The 17,699-nt window shown below is 44.1% G+C and overlaps 1 protein-coding gene across 1 annotated transcript in view; it reads left to right on the forward strand.

Annotated features, from left to right (window-relative positions):
- The window catches only part of TRIM71 (tripartite motif containing 71), a 94,197-nt gene extending 78,937 nt beyond the window's left edge, over nucleotides 1-15,260 (forward strand). Inside the window, exons 3-4 of the mRNA XM_084621206.1 lie at nucleotides 10,532-10,666; nucleotides 13,734-15,260. Of these exons, the coding sequence (XP_084477332.1) occupies nucleotides 10,532-10,666; nucleotides 13,734-15,185 (1,587 nt within the window). The 3' untranslated portion in view covers nucleotides 15,186-15,260. The remainder of the gene's footprint in view (nucleotides 1-10,531; nucleotides 10,667-13,733) is intronic.
- The last annotated feature ends 2,439 nt before the right edge of the window (nucleotides 15,261-17,699 follow it).

The raw sequence follows: 17,699 nt of genomic DNA on the forward strand, positions 1-17,699 counted from the left end.
GTTTGTTTACCACATATGATATTTAGGTTGATTGAATCCCTTCAAGTATTTAATATTCTTCTTTGTTCCACTGTGTTTGCTAAATTCCTTGAATTAAAAACTTGGGGTGGGAAGAGTGTCAGGAAAAATGAATGTTGCTAATGCTGGCGTTTCTGGAAATTGCTCATGCCTAAAAGTTTCTGGGAAAAGCTTATATGTAAAAAATGCAAACCAAAGTTGTCTGCTTTTTGCTCTAAAAATGGAGCTTTGTTACTATTTCTAGTCTGCCAGTTTTCTAGCTTTTTTAGCCTTATTTCCATCAAAACTCTGCGTTTTTGTTTTAGTCCCCCTTCCTTCAGCTCCCCTCTCAACTCAAAAGAATCTCCCCTCCCTCCCCCAAACAAATAAAAATTTCCATCTGGCTGGTCTCTGGCCCTAGTCTATGTTGAAAACTTAAACCAGCTTAATTAGGTGGATTTTAGGAATAGTTTTTAGTTAAACCCAGTAAATATTGAGCAGAGACAAACTGATACAGCTCTGGGTAGTCAGTTTTTACTTGGGGAATATCACTGGATAGGGATTGGAGTAGGGACACATTGGAAGCAGCACTAACATCCCAAATACCAGCAAAGCAATTGGAGCTTTCATTTTTACCTTAATTTGACAAAGTATTAAAAGCCAAAACAAATCCAGAAACGCAACTTGTCACTAGTTGCTATATATAGCATCTTTGCTATTTTAACCCATCTGTTTAGCCCACTCGCAAATTAGATTTAATCTCATAAAGGTGCCCTCTTTCACATTGTTGCCAATAGTGATGGTGCCAAAGTTCACTCACTAAGGGGCTTCTCTACACTGGCACTTTACAGGGCTCCAACTTTCTCGCTCAGGGGTGTGAAAAAACACCCCCTGAGTGCTGCAAGTTTCAGCACTGTGACGTGCCACTGTAGACAGTGCACCAGCAGTGGGAGCCACGCTGGTAGCTATTCCCCTTGTGGAGGTGGGTTTTTTTAGCACTGGGAGCTCTCTGCATAGCCACGTTAAACTGCTGCCGCTGCAGCGCTTTAACGTTGCTAGTGAAGACGTGCCCTAAGCTGCTGCTTCCTGACAGCACAGGGGAGCTACCATCTTAGTTGAAGCCAGGTTGGCTTCACTTGTGTGGGGAACAGTAGGAACCAGTAGCTGAAGAAGACACTTTCCATTATGAAGAATTGCAAAAAAAAAAAAGTCCATTAATCCTAAAAACGTCTCAAACTACTTGTTGCACCAAATCTATTCAGAGGAGTGGGTAGGAGGAAAGCCTGTGGTGAGGTGGGCATGTGCAGAAGGAAATGGGGAGATGGAAGCGGATTGCTTCGCTCTGCGCCAGAGGGGGAGAAAGCAGCCACGTGGTGTACTGGTGAAATTAGCCCTTAAAGCTAAAGTAAAAAGGCTTAAAGATGCTGCTGCTGATCTCCAAACCATTAGAAATACCACGTGTAACATTCTCTTTGGCATTCTTGTTTGATGTTCATTTCTGACATTTTAAATCTTTTACAAAAGGAAACTTCCCAGACAAAACTTGCTTAAATGGACTTAAGGTGAAGGATATATAGCTGTAGTTCACGGAATAAACACATCACAGGGGCTGTTGTAATCCTCCCTAAAACAAGCATTACTAATTCAGGATTCAGAGTTAGGGTCAAGGCATAAATTTAAAAGAAATGTAAACATATTAAAATTTGGAAACGCTGTAGTAAAGGCATTTAGAACACTTAACTCCACCTGTTGTGACCTCATGAGTCAAAAATGAAAAATCAAATATGTTTTTTAGAAACCAGTTGAATTTAATCCAGACTAGCAAATACCATAATATACTAATTATAATTGTACATTTTGTTTTGCATGGTGTCATTATAGGCTAGAATTGAAGTTACTTGGAAATGCACAGTTAAGACACCTATACCTTAACATGTTTGGATTCTTTCTAAGTTTCCTGGTCTTGTAATGCTTTTTGTGATGTTAATTATGACATCCCTGTAAGGATTTTACTCTTGAGTTACTGATACATACTTTCAACCTTAACTCTATTTTAATGTATTTTTTATATTCACAGATAACATTTACATTAGCCAGATCCTTGGCTTATGTAAATTGGTATAGCTACATTAATTTCGGTGGAGCTATGCAGATTTACAACAGCTGAGTATCTGGCTCTTGAGTGTTACATACGATTCAAAAGGGACTGGAGAAAATCCGTGTCTTTGAAAGATGCAAATTGTTTTCATGTAGTTTGTCAGTGGGATTATCAAGTAGTCCTTTTATGTAGATTTTAAATGGCATATCTTTCTGTCAAATCTTGGAACAATAGGGAAAGAATGGTTCTAAAAAGTCAGTCATTTTTATGCTACTGATATAAAAAATTAAACCAGTCTGATGGGAAATAATCAAGATGGAACTGTTTCTGAAAATTTATGCCAGCATTTGGCCCAGTTTCTAGCTTCTAGTATATTGATAGGAGACCAGTAAAAACTTGATGCAACATAATTTGTTATAGCTTTTTTATAATGATTGGATACGGTTTTCTTCATATATTCATCTTGCCTCCTAAAGAGTGGAAAACAGATGTGCTCTGAGCTATGTGTTTGAATGATCCTAATTGTACACTACACGCAGTTCATAAGCAGATCTCTAACGTTCCTTTTGTCTTTAAATAAATGCACCTCTTTTATTTTGAGTGTCAATCAGTTTCTAGTTTCTTCCGGCATCCAGCTGTGCACCCTTGCCTTTATATCACAGTGAATGTAACTGATAACACCCCTTTAATGTCAAGACATCTCTGAAGTCCTAGTCCTATGGCCTCTGGAGTGTCACAGTGGTAGACTGTCTCATATTAAATTGCAGAATGCACTTCCTCAGTGTATGTAGTCTAGGCAGAAGATGCACTTCTCTGATAGAGCCTGAAGTGTCCTTGAATGCCTCTGATACCAGTTTGCTGTTCCCCCTTTTTGTGGCAGCACCACTGAGCTCCACTCTGGCTACGGAGTGTAGGAACTGGTTGAGCAGGTCTGGATGCGTTGTCTCACCTTGGAATGGAATGTTTGATTCCAGTATTACCCAGTGGGCTCCTTAGCCCAGACCTTGCCTCTCACTATGTTTGTATATGCCGGGGTGTTTGTATAGCTCAAGTGCTTTGAAAATGTAAAATATTGTCTGTGTAAGTACTAAGTAATTATTCCTATTAATAATAAACTGAAAAATTATATATCCTCTTAAAAGCTCCCAGGTACGTGGAGAATAAAGACTATCCCAACAGAAGCTATTGCAGTATATGTAATAATACGCGCTTTGAAATCTGAAAGTATGAACAATACAGTATGCGCGACATTTCCTCTAATATTAGAGTTCTGTATGCTTTGCACAGTTGCTATTGTACAAGTAGGTTTGTGGCAGAGAGCTGGCAGGGTTGAAAGGTTGCTGGCAGGAATAGCTCAGTGATTGGCAGTGTTTCAGTGCTACAGCCATCCTTCATTGAGACTATTCTCCCTTCCACAGTCAGCTGGGGTTTTGTAGTGACTGCTTTTTACACACGCACACGTTTTATTTGTATGTGGTGTATTTTAAGGTTTGGGCTATGAAAACAGGAATAAAAAGACAACAGAAACTGAGGCATGTCAAATCCTGAAAGAGCAGTCTTTGTCTTTGAGCACTACATTTTCATCATCTAGGTAGATCACTCCAAAATAACCAGAAATGATCAATACAATTCAATAAAACTTCATTTTGGGACTCTCTGTAGGAGGAGATGTGTTGGCCTCAACAGTAGAGTATTCCTGAGGTACTTACTGAAAACCAAGCTGAGAAAGAAACTGAACCCTGAAAAGAAGACAGATTTAAAAATGGATCTTTGAGGCTGCCTGAACTGTGATTTCTAGAGAAGATGGAAGTGTCAACACACTGGGTAGCAGAATTTTGTCTATGGAGAGCTAGGAGAGTTTGATTCAGATAGAGTTAAAAAGATTTCTACTTGAACTGGATAATTGGACCACAAAATCAGCCTTGTTTATGTGGAGGATTCATTTGGTCTTGGATTTGTTCTTTGACTATCTTGAGGAAAGGTAACCTATTAGAGGAAAATACAAAAAGCCAAATTTATCTTAATGATACACCATAAAAAAAAAAAAACCCACAAGGCTCCTAGCAGTATTAAAGTGACAGGTTTTAAAATGAGATTACCTCTTGCTGTAGCTGGTGGAGCTCCAGATCAATTTAAGAAACACTCACCTTTTCACTGTAGCAGAGGAAGCTGATAAATATTTAGATTACTTGGCCAATCGCAGGTGAGGTAGAAGATGAGCAATTCATTTTGAACACGTCAGACTAGGACTGAATTAATCTGGGTCTGCCTCCATAGCTTCACATGAGAGTTATGGACGCCTTCTGCTGAGCACCTGCTTTCAGATCCTCTTTAGTTTTGTTGTTTGTTTAAATGTAAAACTGGAATCATCATCTTCTAAACTGTATTCAGTTGGCCAACGCAGCTTACAACTGAGCCTGTTCTTAGTTCTCAGAGGCCATTTGGAAGGCTGTCTAAAGCAGACTCCTAAGAGGAAATAGAACTTGCTTCTCATCTAACACACATATTCCAGCCCTTTCATTAAAGGGGAGCTCTGTCTTGCTTCTGGGGAAGACCTCACAGACCAGCAGACTGTGATTACAGGAATGAAAATGGGTTACTGCCATCTCCATGCATCTTTCTCAGAATCCTTCTCATCACTCCATTCTCGCTGAGGCTGCAGTTCCTTGACCTCATCTATTGAGCCACAGAATCTCCACTCTTCCTACAACACAGGCTATTTGTTAATTTGGTCTAAGTCAGGTGTCGGCAACCTTTCAGAAGTGGCGTGCCAAGCCTTCATTTATTCACTTTAATGTAAGGTTTTGCGAGCCAGTAATACATTTTAACATTTTTTAGAAGGTCTCTCTCCGTAGGTCTATGTATTATATAACTAAACTATTGTCGTATGTAACGTAAACAAGGCTTTCAAAATGTTTAAGAAGCTTCATTTAAAATTAAATTTAAAATGCTGATCTTACACCGCCGGCCCGCTCAGCCCGCTGCCAGCCTGGGGTTCCGTTCACCTAGGCTGGCAGCGGGCTGAGCAGGGCCTGCGGTCGGGACCCCGGCTGGCAAGGGACTGGCAGCCAGAACCCCAGACCGGCAGCAGGCTGAGCGGGGCCAGCAGTCGGGACCCCAGACAGGCAGTGGGCTCAGCCTGTTGCTACTCAGCCCGCTGCCGGTCTGGGGTTCCGTCCGCCATCTCCTGCCAGCCAGGCTGTCGGCCCTGCTCAGCCCGCTGCCAGTCTGGGATCCCAGCCCTGCCCACATAGAGTGGGTACCTACCTTCTCCCTGGTTCTAGCCCATTCTTTTCCTCTCTGCACTGAGCTGAGGGTGGGAGAGCACTGAGCACAGGGCTGGGGGCTGGGGTGTAGGGTCTGGCCAGGAGCTAGAGTGAAGGAGGGGGCTCAGAGTTGGGGCAGGAGTTTTGGGTGTGGAGTGCTTACCTGGGCAGCTTCCATTTGGTGCAAGGGGTGCAGGAGCTCCCGTTTGGTGCTCAGGGTAGGGGTGGGAATGTGGGGGGTGCAAGAGTCAGGGCATGGGGTGGGGGGGGCTGGGTATGTGTGAGGGGTGCAGGAGTTAGGGCAGGGGGCTGGGGGTATGTGAGGAGGGTGCTGGAGTCAGGGCATGGAGTGTGGGGGGTGCTGGAGTCAGGGCTGGGGTAGTGGGGGGGTGCAGAGGTCAGGGCAGAGGGCTGGGAGGGTGTGTGGGAGGTGTAAGGGTCAGGGCAGGAAGCTGGGGTGTGTGAGGGGTGCAGGGGTCAGGGCAGAGGGCTGTGGTGTGTGGGCTAGGGTCATGGGGGTGCTCCCAGCCCCCTACCCAGAGCGGCTCACGGCAGGGGGCTGGAAGGGATATCATAGAATAGAATCATAGAATATCAGGGTCGGAAGGGACCTCAGGAGGTCATCTAGTCCAACCCCCTGCTGAAAGCAGGACCAATCCCCAATTAAATCATCCCAGCCAGGGCTTTGTCAAGCCTGACCTTAAAAACTTCTAAGGAAGGAGATTCTACCACCTCCCTAGGTAACGTATTCCAGTGTTTCACCACCCTCCTAGTGAAAAAGTTTTTCCTAATATCCAACCTAAACCTCTCCCACTGCAACTTGAGACCATTACTCCTTGTCCTGTCCCCTTCTACCACTGAGAATAGTCTAGAACCATCCTCTCTGGAACCACCTCTCAGGTAGTTGAAAGCAGCTATCAAATCCCCCCTCATTCTTCTCTTCTGCAGACTAAACAATCCCAGTTCCCTCAGCCTCTCCTCATAAGTCATGTGTTCCAGACCCGTAATCATTTTTGTTGCCCTTTGCTGGACTCTCTCCAGTTTATCCACATCCTTCTTGTAGTGTGGGGCCCAAAACTGGACACAGTACTCCAGATGAGGTCTCACCAATGTCAAATAGAGGGGGACGATCACGTCCCTCGATCTGCTCGCTATGCTCCTACTTAAACATCCCAAAATGCCATTGGCCTTCTTGGCAACAAAGGCGCACACTGACTCATATCCAGCTTCTCGTCCACTGTCACCCCTAGGTCCTTTTCCGCAGAACTGCTGCCTAGCCATTTGGTCCCTAGTCTGTAGCTGTGCATTGGGTTCTTCTGTCCTAAGTGCAGGACCCTGCACTTATCCTTATTGAACCTCATCAGATTTCTTTTGGCCCAATCCTCCAATTTGTCTAGGTCCCTCTGTATCCTGTCCCTGCCCTCCAGCGTATCTACCACTCCTCCCAGTTTAGTATCATCCACAAATTTGCTGAGAGTGCAATCCACACCATCCTCCAGATCATTTATGAAGATATTGAACAAAACCGGCCCCAGGACTGACCCCTGGGGCACTCCACTTGACACCGGCTGCCAACTAGACATGGAGCCATTGATCACTACCCGTTGAGCCCGACAATTTAGCCAACTTTCTACCCACCTTATAGTGCATTCATCCAGCCCATACTTCTTTAACTTGCTGACAAGAATACTGTGGGAGACGGTGTCAAAAGCTTTGCTAAAGTCAAGAAGCAATACATCCACTGCTTTCCCTTCATCCACAGAACCAGTAATCTCATCATAGAAGGCGATTAGATTAGTCAGGCATGACCTTCCCTTGGTGAATCCATGCTGACTGTTACTGAGCACTTTCCTCTCATGTAAGTGCTTCAGGATTGATTCTTTGAGGACCTGCTCCATGATTTTTCCGGGGACTGAAGTGAGGCTGACTGGCCTGTAGTTCCCAGGATCCTCCTTCTTCCCTTTTTTAAAGATTGGCACTACATTAGCCTTTTTCCAGTCATCCGGGACTTCCCCCGTTCGCCACGAGTTTTCAAAGATAATGGCCAATGGCTCTGCAATCACAGCCGCCAATTCCTTTAGCACTCTCGGATGCAACTCGTCCGGCCCCATGGACTTGTGCACGTCCAGCTTTTCTAAATAGTCCCTAACCACCTCTTTCTCCACAGAGGACTGGCCATCTATTCCCCATGTTGTGATGCCCAGCGCAGCAGTCTGGGAGCTGACCTTGTTCGTGAAGACAGAGGCAAAAAAAGCATTGAGTACATTAGCTTTTTCCACATCCTCTGTCACTAGGTTGCCTCCCTCATTCATTAAGGGGCCCACACTTTCCTTGGCTTTCTTCTTGTTGCCAACATACCTGAAGAAACCCTTCTTGTTACTCTTGACATCTCTTGCTAGCTGCAGCTCCAGGTGCGATTTGGCCCTCCTGATTTCATTCCTACATGCCCGAGCAATATTTTTATACTCTTCCCTGGTCATATGTCCAACCTTCCACTTCTTGTAAGCTTCTTTTTTATGTTTAAGATCCGCTAGGATTTCACCGTTAAGCCAAGCTGGTCGCCTGCCATATTTACTATTCTTTCGACACATCGGGATGGTTTGTCCCTGTAACCTCAATAGGGATTCCTTGAAATACAGCCAGCTCTCCTGGACTCCTTTCCCCTTCATGTTAGTCCCCCAGGGGATCCTACCCATCCGTTCCCTGAGGGAGTCGAAGTCTGCTTTCCTGAAGTCCAGGGTCCGTATCCTGCGGCTTACCTTTCTTCCCTGTGTCAGGATCCTGAACTCAACCAACTCATGGTCACTGCCTCCCAGATTCCCATCCACTTTTGCTTCCCCCACTAATTCTTCCTGGTTTGTGAGCAGCAGGTCAAGAAAAGCTCCCCCACTAGTTGGCTCCTCTAGCACTTGCACCAGGAAATTGTCCCCTACGCTTTCCAAAAACTTCCTGGATTGTCTATGCACCGCTGTATTGCTCTCCCAGCAGATATCAGGAAAATTAAAGTCACCTATGAGACCAAGGCGTGCGATCTAGTAGCTTCTGCGAGCTGCCGGAAGAAATATGCCCTGATTCCCGCCCCGTCCCCACCTCTTCTCCGCCTCCTCCCCAGAGCAGTGAGCACATTGCGGCTCTGCTTTTCCCCCTCCCCCGCAAGGGCCATCAGCTGATCCGCAGCAGGGAGGGAGAGGAGGAGGGGCAGGTACCCAGCATGCTGGGGGAAGAGGTGGGGGGAGCTTGCCTGCTCTGCAACAGCAGCCGGCAGGACCAAGCTTCTTCACCCTGCCCCTGTGGGGGGCGGAGAAGAGCGGGCCGGGGCGGGCAGGATTTTTAATGGCACACTGCTGCCTGCCGGGGTCCCGGCCTGGGTTCGGCAGCGGGCTGAGCAGGGCCAGCAGCTGGGACCCGGCACGCAGCAGCATGCCATTAAAAATCAGTTTGCGTGCCGTCTTTGGCACGTGTGCCATAGGTTGCTGACCCCTGGTCTAAGTTATCCAGGCTTTGAGAGGCCGAATTTAGGTGCCTGGAACTTTAATATCCCATTTTTTTGCAGTTTCCTTTTAAAAGTAACTTCCTCTCTGCTCTTATCAAGGAGATCTTCTACCAGTCAGGAATATTGCTCCCCTTGTCTTAAATGTAGATGTTCCTTACCCACATTTATAATCAGATTATAGAGTTCTAGCATGACCGTCTTTTATCGAAAGTGATGTTCTTAAAAGTTCCTAACCCAAGTCAGATTTGATCCAGATGTCATAAGATTCTATTAACAACTTCCCTACCAGCCCATCCAATGACCATTACCACAAGACACTCTACTTAGTTTGAAGCCCCTACTAGATAGACAGCTACTTACAACACTTTTTCTCTATTCTGTTTCTCAAGATTGCATTTCTGAGGATTATTAGCCTCAGCTGTCAAAACATGAGGTCCTAGCCGTACAACCCTAGTGTATTGCAACTTCCATGCTTCTGAAAATGCTGATAGTTTCACTTTATTAAATATAAAACAGGAAAGTTGACTACACTTGTGTCTAGAGGACTTGAAGTTTCAGGCTCTATCAAACACTTGCTCATGTCTCTCCAGTTTTAAAGTGTCAATAGACTTAATTTTATTTTCATGTGCAGCCACTCCTTTCTCCCAAGTTGATTTATTTTACTAAGTCATATATAAAAAGTATTGCTGTCTACATACAATTGACTTGCATAGAAATGGCATACATTAGTACAGTAGTTCCCAACTTCTGAGGGTCACAGCTCCCCTTATCCCTGTCCAAGCCCCCACCCAGCCCAGGACTGGGAGCAGGGTTGTGGCTTGGGAGTGGGGGGGCAGGGGAAAGAAACACAGACAAGTGTAAGGGGGCTGAGGCTGGGGCCATAGCTGGGGGTGGGTCTGGGGCCAGGGGCTGAGGTTGGGGTTGGGAGCAAAGCCACAGCTGGGCTGCGGTGGGGGCCAGTGGCTGGCCTGCGGCAAAGTGCGGCTCTGCTCCCAGCCTCTGCTCTGGGCCAGGAATGGAGCTGAGGTTGGGGGTGGGGCCGGGAGCTAGGGACAGCTGGGGTTGGGGAGGGGCTGGGTAGCATTCCCTCCCCACGCTTGTGGAGACTGGGCCTGGCCCACTGCATTCACTCCCCCCCAGACGTTCCTTATTGCCCTTCTGTGGGGGCATGCTCCAACTTTGGAGACCTCTGCATTAGTGGAAAACAGAAGTCTTACTAGAAGACTAGATTTGTATCCTGTAGCAAATGCATTGTTAGTCTAAAATACTTGGGGATCAGAAGGTCATTTTGGATTCTCAACACACATGTCTAAAGGATGTAGGTTTGATATTGGACTTAATCAACGTGTGCATGCTGGACCAAATTGTACATTAACTTGAATCCTGTGCAACTGCAGTGGTATCAGTGGGGTTTCACAGGCTATGCTGGGGAAGAATTTGGTCCTATGTAGTGAATTTTGTATAAATTCCAGCATCTAATATGTGAAACTGACATGCACTCGGGAAAACTACATGAAAACAGCTGCCTTGAACTTTGTCCTACAATAGCATTATGAGAGCACAGTTGACCTATTTCTGTTCTAGTGCTGGAGGCATTGGGTTAAATGTAAGAGCCATCACCTAATGCAACTTAAATTGGTTTGACTAAGCAATATGCGTGTCCTGTTTATTCTCCAGCTGAGTATTGAACAGGCGCAAGCTGTGGCGGAGCAGGTTGAGATGAAAGCAAAGGTGGTGCAGTCTGAAGTCAAAGCTATGACATCTCGACATAAGAAGGCCCTGGAAGAACGGGAGTGTGAGCTGCTGTGGAAGGTAAAAAGCTTTTTATATAGGTATAGTTAGCTGTTCTAGTTACTAACAATTAACCTTTAAGATGGAAATCTGATCTGTCTTTAAATTAGAATAGGGCCATATTATGATACCCTTGTGTTGAGTTGTATTTTGAGTGGTATTTACAATACAGGTAGTCCCATTTTAAAATCAATTTGAGGATTAAGGTATTTTCAACCTGAATGAGAATGGTAGAATGTGGCTCATAATAAATATATATCCATGGGATTCGAAATGTGTACTTTTAAGAACAAAAATGTACGGTCACAGAGGAATGGATAGGAAATGCAGTAGCCCTGATTCTTGCTGGATCTGCAAACAGAGCTGGCCAAAATACAGGATTTCTGGTTCGCAGAGAAATTGTGAAATTTGGTTTCTGTCTGATTTCTGCATGGCTCTGCAGCAGCACAGGGAACAGGGCTTGTTCAGTTATTAAACAGACGAATTCTGACTACTTCTTCGAGTGATGGTCCCTATTCTATTCCATGGAGGATTAACGCATGTGCACAGTGCATCTGCAGCTGGAGATTTTGAAATTAGTAGGGTCCGTTGGTCCGTGCTGATCCGTTGTCTTGCCTCATGGTTTCATCCAAGGGTGGGGCAGACCAACCGCATTTCCAGTTCCTTCTCGCCGCTGCATGGTCTGGCCCGGAACTATTAGCGTCCTCTTGTGTGTGACGCACTTAACAATGTACAATTGTACATAGCTAGTTTTAGAGTGGTTTGTTGTTTTTATAGTCTTTTTATAGTTTTAGGAGTAGAATTGGGGTTCTTTTTTGGGAGTTTTGATCAGTGTGAGTCGTTTCTCCCGCCCCCAATGCAGGTACTGGACTATATGGAAACTCCAGGCTTTAAAATATGCGCCTCCTGCCTGCATTTCTTCTCAGTTCAAGCCTCCAGGGTGATAAAATTAAAGACTTTAATTATTTGTTATTATTAATGTAAGTAGCATTTTAGGCCTAACTTTTCAGAAGCAATTAGTGATTTTCTAGTCACTTTTGAATATTAGGCCTTAGGGAGCTGTTCTAAGGAAGGGATGAGCATCTTTTTAAAATGTCCGTGTTGAAAACACACTTGGTAGAAACTGCATGTCTTGTAAGTGTAATAACACATGTCCACACTTCACCATTGCAGAACTTCTTCCTTCATCTGTTAAACATATAACTGCAGTCTTCAAACGCTTCAAATACATTGACCGTATGGACACACTGGCTGAAATTTCTGAATGTTTGCTTGGCTGCATTACTGATGGTGGAGTACACTCTGCAACAATGAAGTGATTACACATTTCATTAACTTTACAAGGCATGTGTCTCTTGCCATTAACATCTTGAATGGATTTCTAAAGTACTGAAGAAAAACATATATATAAACTGAAAAAAAATTGTCACTCTGCCTATAAATCCTATTATGCCAGACACTTAGTGCTCCCTGTGACTGGAAGATGGGACAATTGCAAAGAAAGAAGACTATTTTTAGTTGTTAATAATGACCTTTCTTTTAAGTAGCAAACTAATGCAGCAAAACGTCATGGCAGAAGTGTGTGTTGCTTTTAATTAAGGCTATATTTGTCAGAGGAGGGGCCAGTGATTCTCAGCAGGTTCAGTTTGCAATGTGCATCCACATTTCCCCTAATTATTTTCCTCACATGAACCACATCTTCACAGAGCGTTTGTCCTGCAGACCACTTCCCCTTCCATTCATGATCTCTTAACATCCCTGTGGCAACTACGCTCCAATTTTATGTAGGAAACAGTGGTGCAAGTAAAAATCATTTCTTGCACTCATGGGAGGGACACAAGGAAGGGTACGTGACCTCCCCACGTGACCCTCCACGTGACTCCTCCCAGCCCGGGGCCCCCACGCTCTTCCTGTCCCCTCCAATACCCCCCTTACCTGTCTAAAATTTTACAACTGCATCTGTTTAACAGATGCAGTTGTAAAACGATGCTTTGGGCCCCTGGTGCCACCTGTACTTCCAGGTGTCATTGAGGATCCAGCAGCACCCCAAATTGAAAACTTCTTAAATGAAAGAAGGATAGGAAAGACAATCACCCCACTTTCCCTTAGCACACTATCAGTTCTTCCCTTATGTCCAAACTAAGCTTCTGCTAGCTTGCCTTTATCTAAGTATTGCTCTCCCCCAGGCACTAGGAAAGCAAAGATGCTGCACGATCTGGGTTTGATGGAAAAGAGGCATAGAATTGTGTGTGCCATGTATTATTTTCTTCAGCATGACACAGGAGGGGCAATCAAAATCAGCCTGGCAGAACATGCATGAGAACTGTCTCTGGACAGATAAACTAAACTGTGTCATGGTATTGTACCCAAACATTGCATTTTAGTGGGAGATTCAACTTCCTTTATAGGAATAGAACAGACTCCTGAACCTCTTACCACAAAAGTGGTCTATGGACATGCAAATAGTAAGAGTTTCAGGAGTCTGTCAGACTAGTTTGGCTGCAAAGAAGAATTCTATATACACTAGGGACAACACCTGATACCTGTCAGGCTGCAGAACTGGGCTGACATCAGAATCCAATCATCCTCTGGTCAGTGCAAGCAGAGGCATTCTTCTAATGGTTTGGACTTGATGTGATGGAGTATGAATGTCATGGATAATTCAGACCAATGGGGAGAAACAGAATCAAAAACACTGTTTAAACACCTTCCTTCCCCCCACCGCTCCCTTCTTAAGGGCTCGACCAACTTAACAGCACAATGCATATGCTAACAAACTTAAACAAAGCCTTTGTTTAAGTTTGTTAGCATATGCATAGGCTTTGTTTAAGTTTGTTAGCATATGCATTGTGCTGTTAAAACCATATAAAGAATGAATGCCCTCCCTAGCCATGTTCTGCTCCTTTAAGGAGCAGACCGCAGCCCCAAGTCTTTCGGGTACCCCCTAAAAATCTCTTGCCGATGCTGCGTACTGGAGAGGGCTACTCTACTTGCACTACTGGTAGGAAACCAACACTAGAAAAATATTTCTGAACTATTAGCTGTCTTTTAATATAAATGTAATGGGTTTGTTTTGCTTGTTTTTAAGGTGGAAAAGATTCGTCAAGTCAAAGCCAAGTCCCTTTACCTGCAAGTTGAAAAGTTGCGTCAGAATCTAAATAAACTGGACAACACTATTAGTGCAGTTCAGCAGGTCCTAGAGGAGGGTCGTAGCATGGATATTCTCCTGGCTCGGGATCGCATGCTGGCTCAAGTGCAGGAGCTGAAGAATGTGAGAGGCCTTCTACAGCCACAGGAGGATGACAGAGTCATGTTCACTCCTCCTGACCAGGCTCTGTATATGGCCATTAAATCAATGGGGTTTGTCAGCAGTGGGGCTTTTGCTCCTCTGACCAAAGCCACTGGGGAAGGTCTCAAACGTGCACTACAGGGCAAAGCGGCCTCCTTCACAGTGATAGGCTACGACCATGATGGTGAACCACGCCTTTCAGGGGGCGATATGATCTCTGCAGTGGTGATGGGCCCTGATGGAAACTTGTTCGGTGCAGATGTCAATGATCAGCAGAATGGAACCTACCTGGTCAGTTACAGACCACAGCTTGAGGGAGAGCATCTAGTCTCTGTCATGATGTGCAACCAGCACATAGAGAACAGTCCGTTCAAAGTCATGGTAAAATCTGGGCGCAGTTACATTGGCATTGGACTACCAGGGCTTTCATTTGGCAGCGAGGGAGACAACGATGGCAAGCTGTGTCGCCCCTGGGGAGTTTGTGTAGACAAAGAAGGGTACATCATGGTTGCTGATCGCAGTAATAACCGCATTCAGGTGTTTAAGCCCTGTGGCACGTTTCACCACAAATTTGGCACCTTGGGTTCCAGGCCTGGTCAGTTCGATCGCCCTGCTGGTGTTGCCTGTGATAGCTCGCGTAGGATTGTTGTGGCTGACAAGGATAATCATCGCATCCAGATCTTTACATTTGATGGGCAGTTCATTCTGAAATTCGGGGAAAAGGGAACCAAGAATGGGCAATTCAATTACCCGTGGGACGTGGCAGTCAACACCGAGGGCAAAATCCTGGTCTCTGACACGAGGAACCATCGGATTCAACTGTTTGGACCTGATGGTGTGTTTCTGAATAAATATGGCTTCGAAGGGGCACTCTGGAAGCACTTTGATTCTCCAAGGGGTGTGACTTTCAATCATGAAGGCCATCTGGTAGTGACCGATTTCAACAACCATCGCCTCCTGGTCATCCATCCAGATTGCCAGTCGGCACGCTTCCTTGGGTCAGAAGGCACCAGCAACGGCCAGTTCCTGCGCCCACAAGGCGTGGCTGTGGATCAAGAGGGGCGCATCATTGTGGCTGATTCCAGGAACCACCGAGTGCAGATATTTGAGTCAAATGGTAGTTTTTTATGCAAATTTGGCACTCAGGGAAGTGGCTTTGGTCAGATGGACCGACCTTCAGGTATAGCTGTCACCCCTGATGGCATGATTGTTGTGGTTGACTTCGGAAACAATCGAATTCTCATCTTCTAATCTGTGCTATCTGAATTAGGAAGAAACTGTCTCAGGGAAATTCTTTTTAAGAGAACGAAAAAATACAACGTTAATTCAAACCTACCTCATCTTTAATTTTTTACAGATGAATGTACTTATCCTTTCTGCAGGGAGTGATCCTGTGAAGTTATAAATTCTATCTACCTCATTATCTTTTGTTCTCCTCTCTTCTCCCCCACCCCCACCCCCCCGCAGTAAGTTTTACCTCTTCCCCACATGGGGCATCATGCACCAACATGTGTTGCTGAACACATGAGGTGGGTGCATGATGAATTCTGTAGACTAAGCCAAAAAGGCGCACTCTAATTTTTTTTAATGGGGGGGGGGGAAATCAGTAGCATTAGATATTTGTAGAGGATTTGTGTTCTTGATCATACTGTGGTTTTGTGGGGGGGGGTTGTGGGGGGTTTTTTGTTTTGTTTTTGTTTTTTTTTTAAATGCTGCTGCAGCAGAGAACTTTTTCCTGTTCTCCATTTTATACCTCAGTGTGTTTGATTTATTGTTCAACATAGTGTCTTGTTCCCAGAAGACTTTGATCTTTTTGTGGAAGTGGGTGAGGTTCGCTAGTCAGGAAAAGCAAGTTTGCTTTTTTGCATATGTGTTTTTGAAAAGTGCAGTAATCCTACAGCACAAAGTGAAGCCCCTGTGAAAATGCACAAATTTCTTGGGGAAAAAAATCATTTTTGGTGACTTCATGTAGTTGTCATAAAAAGTTTAATGAAAAAAGCAGGACTTTCTGTAATGTGTTCTGTTCTATAATTTCTTTATAGCCCTTTGTCTGATTATTAGCCACATTTTAAAAACAAGGTTCCATTCTTCCTTCCATCATATGTATGTCACTGTTATGTGTATCGATGCCTGTTGCATCAAAACACGGAAGATTGAACCCTGGAGTTAAAATTTGTTTCATGTGAAATGTCTGTGGGGTTTTTTTTGTTTCGTTTTGTTGTTCCCATAAAGGCTTTAGTTAGAGGAGTAAAGATTAATAGGTTTGTCAGGACGAAGTAAATTTTCCCAAAAATAAACATAAAGCACAACTTTGGAAATTCAGGGTGCATTTCAGAGAAGTCCACATTTTTTAAAAAATCAGATCACAAAACCAGTCAGTGACATCAGCTGAACTTTTTGTTTTCTTTTTCCCTCATCCCTCCCCTTTATATAAAAAAAAAAAAAAGTTGGATTGAAAGGATCGAAGAACATTTTTTAATGTACAGGCATTCTTAATGGCACCTGGTGAAAGGTAACCAACATAGGGAAAAATGGATCCATATAAAGCTCTGCATCATCATTCCTTGGCATCACCGAAAAACTGCATTTAAAATGGGGACAGTGTCTAAAATCTAGATTAGTCAGATTCTTTAAACTCCATAAACTGCAAAATTTAGCTCCAATGGGGATAGGAATTTGTTTTTCTGAGAAGCTGAGATCTTGAGGAGGGGCTTTGGTTACCAAGCCACGTGAATTTTATTCCCTAGTGGATTACAGTCCACATTTCAATAGCTTGCATCTTAATATGTTGGATATTGATGTTGACATGGACTCTTGAGAAATTGCCTTGCCTTCTGGATGGGACTGTTATTGGCAAACCATAAAGGCTAATATGGGGGATGGAGAGATTTTGCATTGTGCAGAATTGAAGAGTTCATGCATCAATTAGGTTTTTTTTCCTCTGCAGTGGTGTAAGATTAGTGTTATCAATTCCAGCAAGAGAAGAGCCCTGAAAGAGAAGCAAGGTTATTAACTAAAAGCCTGAAGAAGAAAGGGTTCATCTCTTCTACCAGCCACCACATACACAAGCAACCTGAAATATTGAAGGACTCTTTCCACATTAATAAGAAATTTCAAGGTGCACTTTCACTTGCTTCCACTGCTTTCTGTATTACCATAACATCTCCAAGAAATTAATTTCCTGTTTTTAGAAATCCTAATAATTTGTCCAGACTTATGACAGCAGCCACGTAGGAAAGTGAGGATTTTAAGAGGTGGACAATGAAGAGGGAGTCAGTGAGATTACAAGAACCCTTTTAAAACCAAAAAAAACCCCAAAAACCCTAAATTATACAGGATAACGTAACTGTGCTATTTTCAGCTAACACCTCATGAAGCAAATGCTCAGCAATGGGCATAAACTGGGTTTAATTTTAGGGATAGTGTTAAAAAAAATCCAAGATAATCTTTTAGAGAGATTTGTCATTAAACCTGTATATGACTCTTCAGAATTTGTGTGTAAGGGAAAGCAAATTACCCCTTTTAGCTTTCACAACCCACTTTCCTTCCTTTTGTGGTAGCCTGTGGAAGCTGATACTGTTTGTTTGTTTTTGTTTGTTTGTTCTGTGTTTTTTGCTGAGAGAATTATTTGTAACTTGGCTGTGAAAACAAATTAGACTCAAAGACCTAGATACCAAAGATAACCGGTTGAAAGCTTTAATTTGACAATTTGCAGAATACTTCCATTTCACCTCTGTTTTACTAAAAATGCTTGGCCTTTTTACC

The sequence above is a fragment of the Lepidochelys olivacea genome (assembly GCF_965140295.1).
Source record: "Lepidochelys olivacea isolate rLepOli2 genome assembly, chromosome: 2".
Classification (NCBI taxonomy): Eukaryota; Metazoa; Chordata; order Testudines; family Cheloniidae; genus Lepidochelys; species Lepidochelys olivacea.